This window comes from Pantherophis guttatus, chromosome 1 (genome assembly GCF_059756535.1).
Source record: "Pantherophis guttatus breed Tessera chromosome 1, ASM5975653v1, whole genome shotgun sequence".
Taxonomy (NCBI): Eukaryota; Metazoa; Chordata; class Lepidosauria; order Squamata; family Colubridae; genus Pantherophis; species Pantherophis guttatus.
The window spans coordinates 179762342-179786691 of NC_142063.1; the positions used below are offsets into that span (position 1 = coordinate 179762342).

The 24350-nt window shown below is 44.1% G+C and overlaps 1 protein-coding gene across 4 annotated transcripts in view; it reads right to left on the reverse strand.

Annotated features, from left to right (window-relative positions):
• Positions 1-24350, reverse strand: part of IFT54 (intraflagellar transport 54) — a 277257-nt gene that overhangs the window by 201224 nt on the left and 51683 nt on the right. For 3 of the 4 annotated variants that reach the window (XM_060682392.2, XM_034426210.3, XM_060682393.2), the window contains exons 2-3: positions 8790-8855; positions 8433-8594 (exon numbers count right to left, since the gene is read on the reverse strand). The exons of the other annotated variant lie outside the window; for it this stretch is intronic. In XM_060682392.2, coding sequence (XP_060538375.1) covers positions 8433-8594; positions 8790-8855 — 228 coding nt within the window. The remainder of the gene's footprint in view (positions 1-8432; positions 8595-8789; positions 8856-24350) is intronic. 4 annotated transcript variants of the gene reach the window in all.

Below are 24350 nucleotides of genomic sequence, written 5' to 3' on the forward strand. Positions count from 1 at the left end.
CAGCTGACTATATCGGGACGTCGGAAACCACAGCCACTCGGTCTTGGATGGGTTAAGCCTGAGCCTGTTTCTCCCCATCCAGATCCGTATGGCCTCCAGGCACCGGGACATCACTTCAAGGGCATCATTGGGGTGGTCCGGGGTGGAGATGTACAGCTGGGTGTCATCAGCGTACTGATGGTACTTCACCGCGAAACCACGGATGATCTCGCCCAGCAGCTTTACATAAATGTTGAACAAAAGGGGCGAGAGGACCGATCCTTGCGGCACCCCACATATGAAGGGCCTCGGGGTCGACCTCTGCCCCTGTCAACACAGACTGCGACTGGTCGGAGAGAAAGGAGGAGAACCACCATGGTACGGTGCCTCCCACCCCCAACTCTTCCAACCGGTGCAGCATGATACCATGGTCGATGGTATCAAAAGCCACTGAGAGATCTAACAGGACCAGGACAGAGGAGCAACCCCTGTCCCGAGCCCTCCAGAGATCAACAACCAACACGACCAATGCCGTTTCCATGCTGTACCCAGGCCTGAAGCCCGACTGGAACGGATCTAGATACGTCATTTCATCCAGGTACTGGAGAAGCTGTCGCGCAACCACACTCTCAACAACCTTCGCCACAAAGCGATGGTTGGAGACTGGACGATAATTAGCCAATACTGCTGGGTCCAGGGAAGGCTTCTTGAGGAGAGGCCTCACCACCGCCTCCTTCAGGGCGGCGGGGAAGATACCCTCGCCCAATGAACCATTTATAATCCCCTGGAGCCAGCCTCACATCACCTCCCGGGAAGCCAGCACTAACCAGGAGGGACACGGGTCCAACAAACATGTGGTTGCATTCAATCTATCCAGAATCCTGTCCACGTCATCTGGGGTCACAGGATCAAACTCATCCCAGATAACATTCTCAAGACCTGCCTCCGTCACCCTCGCTGGATTTACCCAGTAGGAGTCCAGACCTTCCCGAATCTGAGTAATTTTTCATACAGATACTGAACAAAATTCTCAGCTCTTCCCCCCAAGGGGTCCTCCCACGCTTCCTGGTGGAGCAGGGAGTGGGTCACCCTAAACAGGGCGGCCGGGCGATTATCTGATGATGCAATAAGAGCAGCAAAATGAGTACATTTTGCTGCTTTTATCGCCACTAGGTAATTCTTAATATGAGATCTTACCAGAGTCCGGTCCGATTCAGAAAGACTGGCCCTCCAACTACTCTCTAGGCGTCTTTTCCGGCGCTTCATCCCCCTCAGCTCCTCGGTGAACCAAGGAGCCAGGTGAGATCGGCGCCGGGTCAGAGGCCGCAAAGGCACGACTCGATCCAGAGCTCCAGTGGCCGCCCTGTCCCAGGCGGCCACTAGGTCTCCAGTCGAGGCATGAGCCAGAACCTCAGGGATTGGCCCAAGCTCCATCTGGAACCTGTCAGGTTCCATCAGGCGCCATCAGGTACCATCTTGTTGGTTCCCCCTCCCTGTGGCAGGGTGCCACGGTTCGAAGGTCAAGGTGAAGGAGAGAGTGATCTGACGATGACAAGGGCTCGATGACTATATCCCCTATCTCGAGATCACTCAACCACTGTCCAGAGACAAAAACCAAGTCCAGTGTGTTTCCCCCCGTGTGCATAGGGCCATGAATTAGCTGGGTCAGGTCCATGGCCGTCATGGAAGCCATGAATTCCCGAGCCACCTCAGACGCCTCACCCACGGACGGCAGGTTAAAATCCCCCATGACCATAAGTCTGGGGGTATCAACCGCCACCGCGGCGATAATGTTGAGTAGCTCGGGCAGGGCTGCTGCCACGTGGCAGGGAGCCAGGTATGTGATCAGCAAACCCATCTGAACCCCATGGCCCCACTTCACAAGGAGGGACTCACAGCCAGCCGTCTGAGGAACAATGGTCTCCCTCGGCCTAAGGCCTTCTCCAATAATAACTGCTACTCCCCCGCCCCTCCCCTGTGACCTCGGCTGATGGAATGTGTGGAAGCCTGGTGGGCACATTTCTACCAGAGGGACCCCTCCCTCTGGGCCAAACCAGGTCTCCGTAATACCCGCCAGGTCCGCTCCCCCCTCCTGAACAAGGTCACAAATGAGGGGGGCTTTATTTACTACAGACCTGGCGTTGCACAACATCAGTCGAAGGCCTGGGCCTGAGGGTCTGTGCAACCTGGAGAATGAGTGGAGCCTTGGGGGCTGGAGCGCCCTACCGCTCGAAGACAGCGGGTGCATGCTACCTTGACATGATATGGCCCCCTGCTCCCGCCATATCTACCCCTCCCACTCACAGTACCGATGGTGAAAACACAATCTGGACAAGCTCGACCCCCCCCATTACCCCCGGATCCCCCACCCCCCCACCGTGCATCATGGCCAGGCCCGGCCCTCCCCTTGGTGGGTTATCCCCCAAACCCATGACCCTAGTTCCAATCCAACCCCCCTCCCCCCTCCACAGACCCCTTAAAAGATTAAATAAAGATGATTTTAAAAAACCCCGCAGCCCCCTCTTTGCGGCATGCTACCTCTCAGGGTTCCAAAGCCCGTCATCGAGGTAGGCCCTCGATAGAGTGGAGGGCCAAGCCTGCGAGAGGGAGGAGTCTCGCAGACCAAGAAGCTCCGCTGCTGAGTACATCTTGACCATAACGGGTAAACGACCATATCCTGAGGGTCCATAGAAAAGGACCAGGGGAGAAGACAATGAAATGGGGGGTCTCAAAGACATGTTCACAGGACCAAGTCCACTGTCCCCTCACAACAGAGGACAAAGTCCAGATCCAAGACGACCACAATCCAAGGGGGAGGTAGATCCAACCACCCTCTCATGGTGGTTAGGTCAGCTGGTCAGCCCCCTCTTGTGGTGAGATGGCAGCGATGAAACTGATGCAGACAGACAGCGTCCAGGGATCAGGTCCAAAAACCGCCCTCTCACGGCGGTTGGTCCGATGGTCAAGTCCCCTCCGTTGAAAAAGTGCATATATATGAAATCATCCCGGTTCAACCCCTAGGGGCCCCGACACCAGGCCAACCTCTCACAGTGGTTGAACTGATGTCCAGCCCCCTCAGCCGATGGGATGCGGCCATGTACCAACCTCCAATTCAGATGGAAATAGCCCTCTCCACAGTCAGGGGGGTTCAGATAACAATAAACATAGCGACACGTGAGTCCCACAGGCTAACAGCTGGTCCAGGTGGGCCCAGTCCTAAAAGGGGAATGCTGGAGGAGAGAGAAATGCGGCAGTTGTCTCAAGCCCCCAGCCCCCGCACAGCCACAATTTGAGGCCTCCCAAGGCCTGGGAAAAGATATCACACGAGGTCCTAGCCCCAACCATGGTTGCAGGTCTCCCGGTCTTGTTGTTTCATTGCACCCCCCAACTCCAACTCCAAGGGGGGGGTCGCCAGCGCCCTTTGACCGCCAGACAGCCACCACCGCCATCGCCGCCGCCACTGCGCCATCGTCGCCAGCACCACGAAAGAGCCTGGCGGCGTCCCAGAGGTCTTTGGAGGTGCCCGACACGTCTTGCAACTCTTTGGGCAACTCCCCCTGGGCTTGGAATCTCACCACGCGGCAGGCGCCCCCAGCGCAACGCCGCTCCGACACTCAGATGGCCTCCGGCTGTGGAAAACGCTGCCGCCACCCAGCTGAACAGCCCGCCGCTCCCGACATCGCGCCTTCCTCTCTGCTCAGTCACGGAGGGAAAGAAAACCCTCTCCGTACTGGCAGGGAGCTCCCCTAACCAGTCCTGGGGTCATGGGTCTTCGAAACGACCCCAAAAGACCCAAAAGGTAGGTCGGCGCCCCGTCCTCAGATCGCAATCCCAGCGGGCGCTGCCATCTTGGACATGCACAAAAAGTTAATATGCCATAAAAACAGCAAAGCAAGCCCATTGTCAGAAAGTTCAGAATTCTTTTTAGGACCCTATAAACACCAGGTGTATGTGACAAGGAATCCAGGCCATTACAGACTATAAGGTGGCTTCATCGTGCTGTAAGGGCAACATGGACTTTTTAAACAAGCTGAACACATTTTTTTTTAAAGATTTGAGGTATCAAACAGTACCCCTTTGAGGAAAGCTGTGCCCCATTCTGATAAGAAAGTGCTTAGCTTTGATGTCACCTCTATTTGGAGAACATTGTGGAAAGTTAACATTCGGAAAGCAGCAAGCCCACATACCATCTCTGGGTGTCTTCTTAGGGAGCGTACAGATGAGTTGGCTTACATCTTACAGATATTTTACAGCATACTTACAGCATGCAGTAGTACCATTGTGTTTTAAGATTGCCATTATTTTGCCAGTGCAAAAGAAGTCTTCAATCACAGGTCTTAATGATTATTGTCCAGTTGAACTTAAGTCGATCATTATGAAATGTTTTGAAAAGCTGATAAAGGACTTCATTGTATCCAGTCTCCTTACAGCATTTGACTCACTTCCGTTTGCTTTCTGTGCAAACGTTCCACAGAGGTTCATATTTCCTCTGTTTTCTATCTGGCCTTGGCATACTTAGAGGAAAGAAATACTCATGTGCAAATACTGTTTGCCAACTTTAGTTTGGCATTTAATATGACAATTCCCAAGCATTTAGTAGATAAGCTGGCCGTTTTAGACTTCAATATTCATTTGTGCAGCTGGAATCTTGATTTTCTCAGTGATAGGTCCCAGTATATGCTAGTTGGGACTAATATTTCTAATACCATCTCCTTGAGCACAGGTTCTCCTCAGGGCTGTGTCCCAAGTCCACTGTTGTTCACCCTACTGACCCATGACTCTTATACAAGGTTTGCTATCTATCATATTTTGAATGGATGATACAACAGTAGTGGGACTTATTCAGGATGTAAATGAGGGTGATTACCAAGAGGAGGTAGAGTGTTTGATGAACTGGTGTAATAAAAACAGCCTGGTTTTAAATGTAGGTATAAAAAAATGGCTTCCAGGTATCAAGCCTGGAAGCCATTTTCTTCATTGGGCCTTCAGGCCTGCCACATTTACTACTGTGGGAAAATAGAGGGGAGATTGTATGGAGGCAGCTTGATATATAGTCATAACAACATTCCTTTCTCAGAAACTCAAGGACATCTTGCCCTGCACCTGGGTGGCTGGGACTGGGAGGCATCTCCAGCTGGGACGGTGCTGGGATTGGATCATGTGACGGTGCTGGGATTGGCATGTGGGTGTTGGGCAGGAACTTGAACTTTCCTTTGGGTGGGGAAAACCTGGAAGCTTTCAGATTCGGATTTTTCCAGATGTGCCAATATGACATCTCTAATAAAATGTAACTTTGAGGAAACTCAAGCCTCAGAGCTTTCTTTTGTTGGGGGTGTTACTTGGAACCCTGACATTAACCTGAATCTCCTTTAAAAATCCACCACGGGAGCAAGACTCATGGGAGGCTTGCTGGAGGCTTGTGCATCGGCGCCGACAGTGGGAAGAGACATGGGGGAGGCAGGTGATCCAGATGCCTTGTGCTGGTGTTTGTTCAATGCGGCCACAGGGAAGCCAAGAGACAATGGGACAGAATGGGCGGTGTGTTTGGATCACCTCTGCCTCAGCGCGGAATGACTTACCCCTGTCTCTTTCTGAGTGTGTGGCACTTCTGCTTGTTGAGCCACCTCCCAAAGCCGGCAGCTCCATGGCCAGCCATTTTGCTTTTTCCCTCTTTTTTCTCATGGGAGGCTCATAGGAGGCTTGCTCGGCGGCACCGGTAGCAGATTGAGGCAGAGGCATAGGGGAGGCAGAGGCGATGCCAACACACCGGCCACTTCGTCTCATTGTCTCTCGGTTTGCCTGTGGTTGTGCCAAACAAACAACAGCACAGGGCGTCTGGATTGTCTGCCTCCCTCATGCCTCTGCCTGCTGCCGCACAAGGTTCCTGAGAGCCTCCCATGAGGTAAAAGAGGGAAAAAGGAAAGTGACTGGCCATGGAGCTGCCAGCTTCAGGGAAGCGGCCCAACAAGCAGAAGCCCAGAAAGAGATTGGCAGAAGTCATGCTGCCAGCTGTGTGCAGTTTTCTCCATCGCCCCCCTCAGCTGTGGAACCTGGTCAGGAAGGCAGAGGGCGAAGCCACATGTAGTGCCAGCGAAACTTTTCCCACCTCCCTGGAAAGGAGATCACACTTCACTTTCAGTGCATGGTGCTCTCCATCTTAAGGAGGCTGTGCTTGAGGGGCGTAGGCAGCACCTACCAGCCAGGCTTGTGGCAAGGCAAGCTGACCCCCCAACTCTCAGAAGCAGCACGTTTCAATTCCTCAGAAGCTGCATTTTTGGCACACGGCAGAATTCAAAGGATCTTCATCCTCTTCTGCACAGACAGCTTATTACTGGTAGTGAGGGCTTATAGAAGGCGGAGGAACGTGCACCAGTTTCCTTTTCATGGCAACCGTCTTAAGAGCGCTAGGTGTGGGAGAAGAGAAAAAGAAAGCTCTTGATTCCTGTGCATGTCTTTTTACTTTTCACTTGTCAGCCCTGGAGCCGTCTTTGTTGAGAGCCTTCAGGGCTGCCATAGCAATGGTTGAGGAAGCTGTGCAAACAGGAGGGGGAAGGTGAGATTAGTGTGGGGTGTGTAATCATAATGACATTCTTTCCCTTGGGACTCAAGGACCTCTCACCAGCACCTGGGGAAGTGTGACTGGAAGCTGGCTGAAATTGGGACAGTGACCTTATTGGGATAGATGGGAATGGAAGGGGAAGGATCTTTGACTTTGAATTGGGGTGGGGAAAACGTAGGGACTTCAGATTCGGGTTTTCCCCAGATGTGCCAATATGACATCTCTAATAAATTCTTGCTTTGAGGAAGATTCTTGCCTCGGAGTTCAATTCTGTTGGGGGTATTACTTGGAACCCCGACATCGCTAAGTTTAAACGTGTGTGTGTGTGTGTGGAGGGGAGAGGAGAGGAGAGGAGCTCTTCCTGAGGGAAAAGAGTGCAATTTGAAGGTTGTCAGGAAATACACACACAACCCAGCCAGTGAAAGATACGGCAATTGCTGCATATTTTCAGGGCAGCGAGAAGACTCGGGAAGAGCTCCACTATACACACACCCATGCATATATTTACACTTAGTGAAGACACATTCACAGGAATCAAGAGGCTTTCTCCCTTCTCCCACCCCCTGTGCTATGCTGCTATGCGCTGATTGGGACAGGCCTTTCTCTCCCCCTCCCTTCTGCAAAGGAGACACAATCCAAGCCTCCACCCTTGGAATTAGCTGTATTTGCACTGTCCCAAGGGGCCGGCGGGCTGCCGGACACCATCACCCCCCCTCCGCGCCCTCTCATGCTGGCCACACCCATCCCCCAGGCTTATTTTTGGGGTAGGGCTTATATTAGGCCTACAACCCCCCCCATCAAGCTCGGGCTTATTTGCAGAGTGGGTCTTATTTTCAGGGAAACATGGTGTACATACATACACCACACACACATATGGTTTCCCTTAAAATAAGACCTATCCCAGAAATAAGCCCTACTTAAGAGCCTGCGCAGCCAGTTGCCCACCCATTCCATCTGGTTGCTTGAGGTGCCGTGGCCACGAGGTGAGGCAGGGTGGTGATGAGCTGTCCCATGTGCCCCACACCAGCTTATTTCAGGGCCCTTGCATCCAAGCCATCCATGCACCGACAGCTGCCTCATGGCGGCAGCACCAGCAGCCATGTGCAGCAGGAGTCTAAGTGGCTACTGGCCTACTTCTGCTTGCTCACTGCCACGCCAGAGCAACCCTGAAGATGCTCAAAGATGGCTCCAGGGTTGACAGGAGTTTTGATTTCATATGGGCTGTTACTTGGAACCCTGACAGTAGGAGGCCGAACGGTGTACTGGTACTGCAGCCACAAGACAAGGCAGGTGTCGGGGCATGGATGGCCTGGCTGCAGAGGCCCTGAGCTAACCCGATGTGGGGCACATGGGCCAGCTCCATCCCCCCCTGCCTTGCAGCGGTGGCACACTGCACACCCTCCTGTCCCACCATGAACAATCAGAAAAAGTGAGCCTCCAATACATGGGGGGGGGGAATAAAGAAACCCCCAAAAATAAGCCCTAGTGCTTATTTTGGAACCCTAAAGAAAATAAGACATAGTGTGTGTGTACACACACACAAAATATGTTTATGTATGGATATATCCTTTTTTTCCTTTGAAAAAAGTGACAATAAAGGTTATCTTATTATAATATATTTTTGATCCTTCAAATGAAGTCCACATTCTATTGATTGAATTATTTCCATATTGCATTGTAGACAATTGATCTTACGTGCTGGTATATCAAGTGGTGAATTTCAAAGGAAAAACATTGGATAAAGAGAAGCTTAATTTTCCCCCGCAACACTCATTCCAGCTTTTCTCCCAAGTCCAATCTTTCCCCTGAAACCACCTCTCTTTAAACTGGTCTTTGAAATTGTATTTAAAATTCAATTAAGATAATATTTCACAAATTAATACTAACATCATACCTTATTGAGACAGCATTTAGCAATTGCTTGGAGAAATTCATTTGTTCTTTCAGGCTCATGTCCTGCAACAACACGTGCAGGTTTCACTGCCAAATATTCTCCTGTCACCATGATGACCACATCAATTGCTTTCTGAAGAAAGATGATTTTTGCATCTTTATCCTGAATAAAACAATATAGTGTTAAATAAAATCTACAGTTTTCAATGTAAATTATGATGCTAATTTTTTAAAATTTATAAATTTTAATTTATAAAATAGCATTCTGGCACAATTCTGACATTGTATTAAATGATACTTAATGGAATTGCATCTATAAAATATTTTATAAATTAAAAAATGATAAGTGCATACATACTTTAACATCAGATTTCATCTCTGCTTCTGTATACAATCCTTTCATGAAACCAGTGGCTCTAATTACCTTTAAAACAATAATTTTAATGTTATTATGGTACTAGCTCTCAAATGCATATACTTTTTGTACAACTTAACAATATAAAATGCAAATACAGCTGCATAATATAACTGTCAGGCATAGTGTCCCACATAGTGTCATGTGGGGCACATCTTCAAGTGTTTTCGTCCCTCTGGAGTTCCAGGACGTTTGGCCTTGACCGGATGTAAACAACCCCATTCAGCATTGCAGTAATTTGTGAGAGCAAACCTCCCTTTTTTTTCACTTGGGCCTTCTTCACACCAGCTCACGTCCCAAACCCCAATGCCATGCCCTCCCCTCCCCGTTACTATGGCAGCTGATAGCAAGCAAGCAAGCATCAAAGGGAAAACCCATGCTGGAGATCCAGCTGACATTTGGCCCTCCTGCAATAGAGGTGTTAGCCCTAAGGAAAAAACATAAGATAAAATACAGGATAGAAGAAATCTACCATACAGTGGAATAAAACAACATTAAGGCTTGTCAGGTATTTAGTGTAAAAGTTATAGGAGTTTAGGGGCCCAGACATCCTGAGCATTCATCCATTCAAACTGTGAGAGAGGGAAATGTTTCCAAGCTACCAAATACTGTACTTTCTCCCTGTTTCCTGGAATCCAGGATCTCTTTGACCTGAAAGTGTTGTTCACCTTCGATGAGTAGGGGAATTAGAGGGGCAGGTTGGCCTGGTTGAAGAGGAGATACATGCTCAGGTTTCAACAAAGTAATATGAAACAAAGGGTGGATCTGTCTAAGGGTTTTGGGTAGCTCTAACTGTACCGTGACCGGATTTACGATCCTAACAATCGGGAAAAGGCCTACATGTTTGGGTCCCAGTTTCTTTGATTTCTGGATGGTCTGTAAGTACTTTGTAGATAGGAAGACCCTGTCCCCTATTTGGAACTCTTTCGGTATAGCTCTTTTCTTGTCAGCCTGTCTTTTATGGACTTGATGTGCCTCATCTAGTGCCTTATGGGTGATGGGCCAAATACATTGAAGCTGTTCAATCCATTCCACTAAGGAAGAGATCTGGGGTTTCCCCTGGGGCACTTCTGGAATGGATAGGAAATCCTGAACAGAAGCAACTTTAAATGGGATGAAGCAGGTGCTACTATGGATCGAGTTATTGTAAGCGACCTCCGCAAAAGGCAGCAAGTCGGCCCAATTGTCCTGCTGGTAGTTTACATAGCACCTGAGGTACTGTTCCAGAACTGAGTTTGTATGTTCCCAAGCCCCGTTAGAGGGTGGTGGGCATAGCTTGGACCCTGGGTGGAGCTTAACAACTTCAGGAACTCCCTCCAGAAGTGGGAGGTGAATTGTACCCCCTTATCCGAAATGATACGGTCAGGAATCCCGTGTAACCTATATACTTGTTGGATAAAGTTTGGTGAGCGTTTTTGAGGATCTTGGAGCAGGGTACAAAGTGCACCTGCTTAGAAAATAAGTCCGTGATCACCCAAATGACTGTGTTCCCCGCTCTCAGGTAGTTCAACAATGAAGTCCATGGATATTTCCTTCCATGGGGCATTAGCACTGGCCACACTCTGAAGGAGTCCAGCAGGCTTCCCGGGGGCCTCTTAGCAGAAGCACACACAGGACAGCTGGCCACGTAGATTTCTATGTCTTTTTTCAACAATGGCCACCAGAACTGCCATTTGACTAGCTGTAAAGTTTGCACGAAGCAAGTGTCCAGCAGCCTTCGAATATTGGGCCCATTGCAGCACAGTCCCCCCCTTAAGACTGGCAGGGATGTATAGTTTAGCACAATCCATGCTAGGCCATCTCACATGGTGTGCTCGTTTGAGTAGGACAGGAACCAATCATCACTTTTCAGCGCTCCTTTCAGGTCCTCACTTCACTGGGAAGATCAAGGTCTGCTTTTTCCTGGGCTCTGGTGACCACTGGGGCAGCCAGTTGCTTGGAGGGGATAACTGGGCGGATTACTTCTGGCTGAGCACTATTGTACTGAGGCAATCTAGATAAAGCATCTGCCATAAAGTTCTTCCCCCCAGGAAGATAGCGCAAGGAAAAATTAAAACGGTTAAAGTGTTGCGCCCAATGAATTTGCTTGGGTGACAGTTTATGGGCCGTTTTTAGGGCTTCCAGGTTTTTATGGTCAGTCCACACCTCAAAAGGGTGTTTTGCCCCTTTGAGGAAATGCCTCCAAGTTAATAGGGCCCATCAGACAGCAAATGCTTCCTTCTCCCATACTGCCCATCTCCTTTTGGTTTCAGTTAATTTCCTGGAGGCGTAAGGGCAGGGTTGTAAGGTCCCAGTGGCATTTGCCTGTAATAGCACAGCCCCCATAGCTACATCACTGGCATCAGCCTGGACTACGAAGGGGACATCTCTATCCCCTCATGTGATATGTGGTAACCCAAATAGTAAATTTTATCCTGGTGAAATTCGCACTTTGACAATTTGGTGTACAGTTCAGCAGCCCTGAGTTTTTTTCAGGACTGAGAGCACTAATTTCACATGTTCTTCCATGGTTTCGATGTAGATAGGAATGTCATCTAAGTAAACTAGGACCCCACTTGTACAAACGCTCATGCAGCACCTCACTGATCAATACATGAACCCAGCAGGTACTCCTTATAAACCAAACGGGAGCACCCTGAACTGGAAGCAACCCAAAGGGCACCTGAAAGCGGTTTTCCACTCGTCTCCCTCCTTAACGCAGACTCTGTAATAAGCTTCTCTCAAGTCCAGCTTAGTAAAGATTTTTCCTTTGGCCAGATGAGCCAACACGTCCTTCATTAGGGGTAACGGGTAAACATTCTCCACACATCCCGCGTTGAGACCTTTATAGTCCACACATAAGTGAAGAGAGCCATCCTTTTTCTCATGAAGCAACACTGGGATGGCCACCCACAGCCTAGCTGGTTGGATGAAGCCCGCTTTAGATTTTTGTCAATAAAGGCTCGCAGTTCCTCCAGCTCTTGCAAGGTCATTGAGTAGATCTTTGGGTTAGGGAGTCTCACCCCTGGGAGGATTTCTATGCTGCAGTCTGTGGGATGATGGGGTAGGAGCACATCCAAGCCCCTCTTGCTGAATGCCTCCCTGAGGTTCCAGTATTCTTTTGGGATTTTCTCCTCACCATCTAGGCACTCGCTCGCTGCAGCTCCTAGCTCCGTGGATCTGGGTGGGGTTTTGCCTCCTCCTCTTCTCGGCTGTGTGGAATGGATTCGTAAAAGCCCCTTCCTTCAATTCACATGGGGGGTTCCATTTTTGGAGCCAAGGTAGTCCAAGCAAGAGGGGCCGCTCTATTCTGGGGGCTACAATGAAACTCAGTGTCTCTCAGAGATCCCCCATCCACATCTCCACTGTTTCAGTTCCAAAGTGAGCTGGGCCTCCCACAGCTACAGACCTATCCAGCTGGCAAAATGCTATGGGCACCCTCAAGTGTTCTCAGTCTCAGTCCCAGTTTCTCTACTACCTCAGAGCTAATCATGCATCTTGGACACCCTGAGTCCAAAAGGGCTGAGTCCAAAAGGGCTAGCCTCTTCCCCTGGGCGCCAGATGAAGGCACCCACAGCTCCACTGGGATGGTCAAGGCGGCTACATGGTGACTTACCAGGGGGTTGGAGTCGGTCTCGCTCTCTTCTGGGGTGGTCGGAGTTCCTGGCTCCTCCTGGCCAGGAGGGGCAAACTCAAGGACCTCCACTCCTTTCAGTGCTGTTTCGCGGTGATTTGCTGGCTGCTTCTTGGGCTTCCTGCCTCAGCATTTGTTGGCTTGGAGCCTGGCTTGGTGAGGCAATCAGCTGCTCAGTGCCCTTCCTTCCCACACCTGAAGCACACCGTGGATCTCGGTTTGGCTGATGGCAGCTTCCAGGGCCTCTTTTGGGGCAGATGGTTGCTCCAGCTGCTGCTTCCACGATGCCAGTCTCTGGCCAGATCAATTTCCACATCAGCTGCCAACACATACCAGCACTGAAGGTCTTGGGGGGCTCCCTGGGAGACACAGCTCTGATAGACATCATTGTTAAGCCCGTCTTTGTAGCACTCCATCAGGGCCTCTGGGGACCAGCCATGCATGTGGCAGGCCAACTCGCGAAACTCCTGGGTGTTCTCTGCTACTTGCCTCCATTTTTGCAGACAAGTTTGATGATATTGTTTTTTCTGAAATAATTCTGATTACTTTCAGTAAGTGCTACACAGTGCAACTTCATTTAATGGGATCTTTCTAAAGTATAAAAAATAATTTGCACAGGTTCAAATAACTTTAGAGATAAGAATATTAATCCACGGACTTCCGGTTTGCTGTTTGTCGCTGCCAGACGTTCCTTTGGGATCGTCAGCTTCCATCGCCTGTCAGAGCCGCCTTCACAACGGAATGGCGGCTCGAAAAAACTCCGTTTCCATGAGGAAACGGAGATAGAGCCGGCAGGGGTGGGTAGAACTCTCTGCGGAGTCCCAAAAGTTTTTCCTTTACTTTTGGGACGGAGCGGATGAGATGCCCTGTATCCCCAGCCGCTGCTCCGGGCTTTGGGAGACCTCTGCTGATGCAGAGCCAGGCGTCAAAAGCAAGCCTGCAAATTTAACAGACTACTCAAAGAAAATGTGAGCTGGACCTGTAATACTGAATCGCAAGTATTTTACTGAATTTTAAAAAAAAATTACTTAAGAGAGAGGAGGAAAAGAAAGAGGAAAAAAAGCCTTTTAAAATGGCGTCGGCTGGAGGAGAGGCTGAAAGGGAAAGTCCTTTCGTTTTCTATTACCACAATGTAGCGGAATAAATACCACTGGCTACATTTGTAGACAAAACTTCGCTCCTGTGTCTTTTTCTCTTTTTCTTCCCTTGGAGACTTGATATTGTTGTTGATTGGAAAGAAGTCCTTTTTTTTTCTTTCTTGCTTTTTTTTAACAAAGCCTGCCTGGGCGGAAACATGGCACTGAGACTCATAAAGTCAGATAAACAAGAAGGGGGGGAGGATTCCCCCACCAATAACTTAAAGGAACAAGTCTTAATTCTTCAGTCTCAGAAACCTGATTTTAATATAATAGAATTTTTTATAGAGGAGATTGAAAGAAGGGAGGAGATTGTGAATCAGCAACTTGAAAAATTTAAGCAGGAAATTAAAGAATTGGTGAAATCCAAGTTTGATTCTTTGGACAAAAAATTCTCAAAAGTGGCTAATGGTTTTACAGAATTTATGATACAGTTGGACACAAATACTAATGTACTAGAGTCTAAAATGGAAGAAATTCAAGATAAATTGGACAATAGAATTCAAAAAATTGAAAATGATCTGACAAACACTCAGGATAATAGCTTAGAAGAAAAACCTAAAATGGATGCTGATCAAAAGTATGGTAATGCAGAAAATCTGCAACAGAAGATTGAAAAAGAGATTTTAATGGTACAATATAATTTCACAGAATATGCGATAAGATTAAGAGGTTTGCAGGAAAATAATAGAGATGATTTAAGGAAAATATCTTCTGAATTTCTAGCTGGGATTCTAAAGGTTCAACCTGACGAAGTGTTTTGTAGGATTGACAGAGTTTATCGAATTAACTCCTGGATTGCCAAGCAAAGGCAATTGCCTAGAGATGTGGTGATTTATTTTACAGATAAGGAAATTAGGAATAATATCGTGCAAAATTCCTTCAATTCTAATTTGCAATTGTATGGAAGAAAGATTTGGATTTACAAGGAACTCCCACCTAAGATATTGATGGAAAGGAAGAAATTTGGTTTTCTGGTGAATGAGTTAAAAAAGAGAAATATCCCATTCAGGTGGGACGCCCCAGTTGGTATTATATTTAGATACCAAGGAGAAAGATATCAGCTAAATACTGTTGAAAGAGCGGAAGAATTTTATCAAAATAGGTTGAAAATGAACTTAACATCTTCAGATATAATACAGGATAAGCAGAAGGAGCCGGAAATAAAGGTAAAATATCGAATTACAGAGACTGTACCAGATGAATTGCCTTTGGATTTATTGGATACCCCAGCTGGACTATCTACAAATTTGAGAGAAGTGGCATCTAACCTTAATGTGATGACTTATCAAGGCAAAGATAAGCATGGAAACCAATTAGGGGATATACAAGGGATAAAAAAGAAACATGAGATACAAAAACAATACCAACAAGACCAATCTACAAAGCAGAATAAAAACCGACCAGATGATACACAATTTGTAGAAAGGAAACCAGGATGGAAACCAAACCCACCAAAAGAAAAGAAAAAAAGAAATAGGTGGCATAAAAATAGAAATTTCTAAATCAGGCAACAGTGAAGCCAGTGACTTTAAAATATGAATGATTATGTGTAAACACACAAGAGGCGACGTATTGGTTAATATCATCCTGAGGATTGTGGCAGATCTCTGCATGGCCGTAATCTGGGGACGTGAAACGAGCCTTAAACTGATGGATTTGAATTATCCATTTTGGAATTTCTTTTTGTGTTGATAAACATATTATCTTGAATCACAAGGCAAGAGAATTATGCTGGGGCATGCAGAAGATCGGGTTGTTACCCACTACGATGATGGGAATCAATAATCCTGATGAAACCCACAATTATTACTATATGGAATATAATTATAATGTCACTCGGGTGGTTGTTTTTACTTTTATACATATAAGAAGATATTTACTACTGATGGGGGCAGATATGATTGAAGATCCTGAATAAACTGTTGCACCAGCAAGCTATGTTACCCGATTATGGATGTTGGTACCAATCCAGTGGAAAGACCTCAAAGAAGATACTATATGGATTATAAATTTAAAGTCATTGTCTTTTCTTTTTTTTTATTTAGATATAATGGAAAATATAGACATATATTTTTAAGTAGTGTGGGCAGTGAATCAAAGATATTAAAAAATGTTGTGTATGGTAATTTTGCATGATAGTGGGTGAATAAGCTAGTTAGTAGATTGATTAGTCTAAGAAAAGGGATTTTTAAGTGATATATTTAGGGGAGTGGAGGAAATGGATAGAGTGGAATAAATGTTAAACTAGATTTTATGGGGAAGGCCGCTTTGAAATGTTATAGTAATATATATAGAAGATTAAATGTTAAAGTAGGACTTATCGTATAGTTTTAAAGTGGAGAAGTTATTCTATAATGTCATAGTATAATGTCTTTTTTTTTTTCCTTTCTTTTCTCTTTTCTGAAATGTATGGATAAAGGGGGATGTTATAATTATAATATTAATAATATTTTTAGTAAGTAAAGGTCAATATCTAGAGGAGGGAGTAAGTAAGCTGTTATGAACTAGGTTTTTTTTTTGTTATGAAGAAGTCACAGGGGGGGATGGGTGGGGAGGGGGGTTAGGGAGGGGGAGGGAGAGGGGGAAAAAGGGGGGGGGAATTTGTATTTGAAAACTTTTTCAATAAAAAAAAAGAATATTAATCCACAATAAATACTACTTTCTCTAGCATTCTTATATTACATTTAGGATATAATTTGCATCAATAGTTTAATAAAGTTCTCCTTATAATATTGAAACTAGTGTTCTCCAGGAATATATGTGGGACAATACGTTGATGGACAATGGTAGTTTCCATAGAACTGGGAGGATTTATAAATTTTATTTTTAAGCATATACAGTAAAACTTTACGCACGGCAGGAGAGAAAGTTGAACACCTTTCATATGTGCTGTCTCCGACGTTTCCTTGGCATTACCTGGCATGACAACGTTCCAAATAGTGCAGTCTTGGAACGTGCTGGAATTTCTAGCATGTATACACTATTGAAACAGCGACGTCTACGCTGGCTTGGGCATGTCATGAAAATGGCTTATGGTCGGATTCTGAAAGATCTCCTGTTTGGAGAGCTAGTGCAGGCAAAGCGCCTTAGAGGGAGACTACAGCTGCAATATAAGGATATCTGCAAGAGGGATCTAAAGGCCTTGGGAATGGACATTAATGACTGGGAAACCTTGACCTCTGTTCATTCAGCCTGGAGGCTAAAGACACAGCATGGCCTTCTCCAATTCGAAGAGACATTTGTTCAGCAGGCTGAGGCAAAGAGGCAGTCCTGGAACCAGCAAAATCTGCGGGCTGGGCAGGGGACAGAATGTATCTGCCCTCAGTATGGAAGGGATTGCCACTCTCGAATTGGCCTTTTTAGTCAAACCACATGCTGTTTTAGAATCTCTTTCCAAAGCATGATACCATAGTCTTTTGAAACTGAAGGTCACCAATGAATGATATAAAACTTCTAAAACCATGGCTAATATTGGAATACTAACTAGTTTAGAAACAGTTTTCTTCAATACATTCAACTTGCATTAAAAAATGAATGAATTCAGAGCAATACATTATAGCCATGATTAAGAGGGTTCTTATCCAGTAAAATGGGATAATTAAACACAGGTAGTCTTTGACTTGCAACCACTGACTTATGACTGTTTTTCACGCTTAAAACTATTGCAGCATCCCCTTAGCCACAGAATCGAAATTTTCCCACTTGGCAACTGGCATGTATTTATGATGGTTGCAGTCATGTGATCACCTTTTGCAATCTTCTAAAGAGCAAAGTCAATGGGGAAGCCAAATTCATTAACTGCAGTGATTCACGTAACAACTGTGGCAGGAAAAATCGTAAAATGGGGCAAAATTCACTTAACTGTTTTGCTTAGCAATGGAAATTTTGGGCCCAATTGTGGTTGTAAAGTGAGGACTACTTGTAGCCTTAACTAGAGCAAGGATCACCAATTGGTTATAGTAATATTGAGGATCATTTGTTATGCTTGTGTTATCTCACAGTACATAGGTCTACCAGGTTCTGTAAAAAATGTACAATTGCCAGCAGATTGGAAAACCAGTCAACCCAAATTTCAGTCTAAGCTTATATAGATTGAAACTTGGGTTGACTGGTTTTCCCATCTGCAAGCTAGTGAAAGGGTCCCATTAGCAACTTTCTCCCATTTCAAGGGTAGTTCTCTATGTTCCCCAAATCTACTTCAGAACATAGAATACAGATTCATAGGGCTGGAAAGGACTTCACAGGTCTTCTAATCCAACTCCCTGCTGAATTATTGTAAGTTTCTTTATTTTATTATTATTATAACACAATATGACAAATACAAAACACACAACACAAACACAAACACACACTTTTAACAGCTATTTCGTGCTGGTCATCTTCTAATATTTACATTCTCCCCCGTTTCCCTTTATACTATTCCATTTTCTTCTTGTCCTTTTCTCTTTTAATTACCTTGTTCTTCTTAACAATCATATTGATTTTATACATTCTATACATTTTCTTATTCATTCTTTCCATTTTCAAATTTCACCTCTATTTTTATTATCCACTATTTCTAGTCTCTAACCACTTATACCATTTGTGCCAGATTATATAATATTCCGTCTCTTCCTTTTCTTTGAGCTCTTTTGTTAATTTGTCCATCTTGGCACATTCTAGAATTTTTTTTATCAATTCTTCTTCCGTTGGTATATTTTCCCTTTTCCAATTTTGTGCGTATGATATACGTGCAGCTGTATAATATGTAAAATCAAATATTTTATTTCTTTGGTGTATTTTTCAGTAAATATCCCTAATATGAATGTCTCTGGTTTTCCTTTCATAGGTTGTTCTATTATTTTCTCTAACCACTTTTTAATCTTAGCCCAGAATTTTTTTGCAGCCAGACATGTCCACCAAATATGGTAATAGAGCCTTGGTAGTACAGTGGTTTAATGCACCCTGTTATTAACACAGCTGCCTGCAATTTCTGCAGGTTCGAATCTTACCAGGCTCAAGGTTGACTCAGCCTTCCATCCTTTCTAAGGTAGGTTAAATGAGGACCCAGTTGTGGGGGCAATAAGCTGACTTTGTATAAATATACAAAAGTATGAAGGCTATTGCTTAACACATTGTAAGCCGCTCTGAGTCTCCGGAGAAGGGCGGCATATAAATCAAATTTTTTTTAAAAAAATATGGTAATATGTTCCGTAGCTCTTATTACATTTCCAACATACTGGAGATTTATTCGGAAACATCTTCACAAGTCTAGATGGAGGTAGATGTTGAGTTCTCTATTGTTTGGGTCCTGTTGCAACATAGCCTCACTTTTTGTCAAGTCTTCTAATAATTTATTTCGTTTAGCCCTCTCTTTCTTCCGTTTCCCAGCTATATAATTTACCACTAAACCCCGAAACACTGCTTTAGCTGTTTCCCAGACATTTAAAAAGTTCGCATCTTCCTTATTATTTTCCTGAAAGAAAAAGCCCATCTCCTTCTTTAAATAACTTAAGAATTGTTCATCTTTGAGGACCCTTACATCCATTCTCCACCTAGGCCTTGTTTTCAAGCCTCCCCATGTTATCCATAGTGGATTATGGTCTGCCCACTCATTGATACCTATTTCTACTTTCTGTGTTCCCTGCCTCAGTTCCCCCGACATCCAAACCGCATCTATCCGCGACCAAGATGAGTGCCTGGCGGAGAAATGTGTGTACTGTCTATCTTCCGGATGTTTTTCCCTCCAAATGTCTCTAAGTTCAAATTCCTCTTGTATTTGATGGCAGATAGTAGGCAATCTTTTCTTTGCTGATCTCTTTTTTCCCTCCTGATTCTTATTTCCGGATATATAATCTTTATCCTTATCATCTATGGCGTTGAAGTCCCCCACTACACAAATATGTGAGTAATCAAATTCTACCAATTTACTATAAAGATTCTGAAAAAAAACTTTTTGATTCCCATTAGGTGCATAAATACAAACCAATATGCATTTTTTACCACAAATTGCTACTCTCGGCCTGTCGTTCGTTCAGAGCTCCGGTAGGACTCGACAGCTACTTCAATCATCAAAAGTCTCCCTTCTTCTTCTGCAAAAATTAGTCTCGAGTTTATATGCTTTTGAACATAAATTGCTACTCCTCTTTTTTTAGTTTCCGCTAAAGATGTATATAATTGACCCAATTTGGTATAATTCAGTAAATAAATATGATCTCTTTTCACATGTACTTCTTGAAGGCATATAATATTCAAACGTGCTTTTTTTAATTTATTAAAGATCTTTTTTCTCTTATTCGGGCTATTCAGCCCATTGATGTTAACTGACAATAAACGAATTTCCTCCCCCATCCCTTCTCCCTTCTGTTGCCCTTACTTGCCTTCTACTTGGAGTTTCTTTTTTGTTTGTCTTGTTTCTCTCTGATTTAGTCCCTCGGCTCCTATTTCTGCCTGTATCTGCGTCTGTCCTCTTCCTTTCTTTCTCCCACCTAGCTGTTCTGGTTCCCCTCTCTCTTCCTCCTCTAGTAATTCTTCCCCATTCTTCCCCTCTGACTCTTCTCCCACATCCGCTTCTAAAGGGTTCAAATGTCTTATAAAAAAGTCTCTGGCATCTCTAAGGTTATCAATTCTCACTTTTTTGTCAGCCCAAGTAAATTGTAACCCTTCCAGTAATAGCCACCTGTATAATACTTTACGTTTTCTTAATTGAGTGGTTAAGAAATGATAGTTTCGTCATATTTCCCCTACCTGTCTGGGGAGTTGCTTCAGTATTATCAATTGTTTGTCCTTATATGTCACCGTTTTGTCTCTGGACTTCAAAATCACTTCTTCCCTAAGAGCTTTTTTGGATAGTCTAACATGAACCTCTGTCGGAAGTCTCTGCCTCCTGGCGTAACTTGTAAATACACGAAAAACGTCATCTATATCTCTCAGGACATCTTTCTTAGCTATCTCCAGAATCCCAGCCAAAATATCCGCCACAATATCTCTTAAAGGCTCCCCCCGTTCTTCCACCACATTTTGTATCCTCAAGTAAAAGGCTGACCTTTCCATTTCAAGAAATATAATTTCTTCTTCCAGGGCCCTATTCACCGAGAGCTGCTCTCTTTCATTTCCATCCAGTCTCTCCTCACATCGTCCCACTCTCTTCTCTACGTCTTGAACTTTACTCTCCTGTTGTGTCAACACCCCCTGAACACCTTCCAACCTCTCGTTCAACATTTTGATATCGTTTCTAACAGCTCCCAGCTCCCCTTTAAGGTCTGATGTTGGGTTCTCTAAATTTTTGGAGATATCTTCTTGATTTTTTGTCATCACCTCATACATTGCCTGCAGGATATTTTGTAGACTTAATAACGATGGAGGTTTCCCTGCAGCAGCTAGGTCCTCCAAAGATTTAAATGATGATGAAGATGATGATGTAGGTGTGGCTGGAGTAGCAACCGTTGGGAGTGTCAAAACTTTCCCCCCCGATTTTGTGGTTGTTACAATTGTTGCACTTAACATCTTGTTTATATTCCCAATCACTTTCAAAATATCTTAATCAGCTTTTAAGTTAATCAATTCAACAAATATATTATATTCCATTATATTTCTTCAGGTCAAGTTTAGTCAATAGAGATAATAATCAATGGGGGTAATTCATTCAAACACGTACAATCAAGTACAAAATAGATTCAAATTTATTCTCTCCTAAAAGCACAGTATATAGTATAATTCTACAGTTCACCACTAGAGGGTGGTAAAGTACTGTTCCACACACACACCTTCTAATGGTAGAAAAGAAGAAAGGAGAATATTTCTCTACCAAGGGATATATCTGTCCGTTCGACCACCGTTCTTAATTTAATTCTTAATTTATCAGCAGGGAGGGAGGAAATAAACCATCCAGCAATACTACCCACCAATCGAATACAAATCCAGTATTTCTTTCAGTCAGCACAATTTAATAACGGCTCGAAGTTCATGGTGTGATAAACTAGCAGCTGCTTTCCCCGTCTTAGCTCCAATCGTAAAAGGGCACTCAGAACATTCCTCCACCACCACAGCACTCACAATAGGGAGATCAAAAAGATCAAAGGTCCATCACAATGTAGACTAATTTTAATTAGAAGAGGGCTCCTTGCCCGTCTGCGATCGGGTTTCCCTTCCAATATAGGTAGTCATCGCTTTGGGGCCGCCATTACTGGCACCGTCTTCCCAGCCTGTGACAGGAGAGATTCGCCTTCGTGCATTGGATTGCCACTCCACACGCGCTCTCTGCTCCTCTCCACTTACGGCCGCCTCTCCGGGGCCGCCACCGGCCAAGAAAAGCCGCCCAGGTTGGAAAGTTTACAAGAAAGGGACCGGAGTGATCTCCATACCCGTCTTGCTTGACACGATGACGTCACCGGAAATCCGGTTATTTGTATTTTTGTACTACATTCTTGTTTCTTTGTGAGATTTTTGGTTAATAATTTGGTTTTATTTTCGTTAATTTTGAGTCCCGCTACTTCACCAAATTCTTCTATTTTTTTAATCAATTTTGGTCCTGATTCTAAAGGTTCTTCCACTATAAATACCAGTTCATTGGCAAAAGCCTGGACCTTATATTCTTCTTTCTTTATTTTTAACCCTTTTATTTCTTTCTTTTTTTTATTGCAAAAGTTTTACAATTACATTTTCACCCCTTTTTTCACCCCCCCACCTCCCTCCCCAAGCTTCCCGTCCTCCCTAACCCTCCCTAACCTTCCCCCCCCAGACTTCCCTATTATGTACTCATAACTAATAACACTGATATATATACCTGAACCCATCCCTCCCCCTATATAATTTTCCCTCTTTGTCTCTTTACATTAAGATATTTCTAATACATTGTTTTCAAATAAAAGCTATTTGATACTTTCTAGTTTGGTATTTGTTCTGAACATATTCTATCCACTTTTTCCATTCCCATTCATAAGTCTCTTGTGAACAATCTTTTAAATATGCTGAAATCTTCGCCATCTCTGCAAAACTGGCCATCTTCAAAGTCCATTCCTCGATAGTAGGCAAAGCTTCATTCTTCCAATATTTACCTATCAACAATCTTGCTGCTGTTATCATATACAATATTAATTTTATTTCACCCCGTGTAAAACCCTTAACTATACCCAATAAAAACAATTGTGGAGAAAATTGAATTTTTTTCTTCAAAACATTCTGCATGACCCACCATATTTTTATCCAAAAAGCCTTAACTTTCCTACAGGTCCACCAAACATGATAATACGTAGCATCCAAACATTCGCATCTCCAACATTTTGGCTGAACATTATGGTCAGTCAGAGTTCTTGGAAAAATCTTTGTTCTTTTTGTCTTAACAAGTAGATCATTTGACAACAGGATAAAATCAATCCTAGAAAAAGATCTATGTCTATCCGAAAAAAAAGTGTAGTCCAATTCATTTGGATTATGTATTCTCCAAACATCTTTTAATTCCATATCTTCTTTCATATCAAAAAAAGTCTGTGGTAGTCTAATTCTAGACTTTGCCAAGCTCTTTTTATCTAGTTTAGAATCAATTACTCCATTCCAGTCTCCCATAATTAAAATAGATCTATAGTCCCATTGCAATATTTTAGTATGTAACATCTTATAAAAATAATCCTGTTGTTGGTTGGGAGCATAAATTCCAATCAAAAGAATTTGACCATTTGCTGTGAGCAATTCAATTGCAACAAACCTACCATCTTGATCTGCTTCTATAACTTTCGCTGTTAATTTTTTATTTACATAAATAACCACACCATTCTTTTTCTGCGAAGTTGAAGATATATAATGTGCTCCTAGTTTTGAGTTTATCAAATATTTTTGATCTTGAGTTGTGATATGCGTTTCTTGTAAACATATTATATCATTATTAAATTGTTTCAAATATGTAAATAATTTCTTCCTTTTCTGTGCTGAATTCAACCCATTGACATTCCAAGATAGACACTTAAAGGTCATCAGCCTCTTTCTGGAGCACAGAGCAAAATATTTGAAGTTCATCCGAGAGCTTCGATCTCGCTCCTCCCATAGCTCCACTCTCTTGTACGGTACTCTTAACTGCCTTCTTGTCTTGTCTTTCCTGTTGTTGTTGTTGCTTTTGTTTAAGTAGCTTGGATTGGGCTCTAGTTATACGTTGATCTTTAACTTCTGTCAACTGAATCAAATCCAAAATTGGAGAAGAATCCAACAAGGGCTCACTCAGAAAACCTCCTTCTGCACCTTGCACGTTTTCTAGTTCCTGCTTAGACTGTTCTTTCAATTGCCTCTCTTCACTCTCCTTAATCTCCAAAACTGTAGATGTACGTGGAGATGGTGTTCTTTCCTTAAGAATAGTACTGTAAAAGTGTTGTGCCTTCTCCACGGTATTCAACCGATATCCTTCTCCCTTATATCTAAAAATTATCCCAGCTGGTGCGTCCCACCGGAAGGGTATCTGTAAATTTTTCAATTCCTTAACAAGAAAACCAAATTCTTTTCTAGCTTTCAGCATTTTAGGAGGTAATTCTTTAAAAATTTCAAGTCGTGAGCCCCCCACTTGTACAGAAGTGTGAAAAGATTTTTGCAGGATATCATTTCTAATTTCTCTCTCAGTGAAGTATATGACCACATCTCTAGGCAATTGTCTTTGTCTGGCCACCCAAGAGTTCACTCTGTAAATTTTATCTATTTTATGAAATACCAAATCAGGATTAGCTTGTAAAATCTTAGCCAAGGCTTCAGAGCAAACCTGTCTCAAGTCCTGTCTCTCCTCCTCTCGAATTC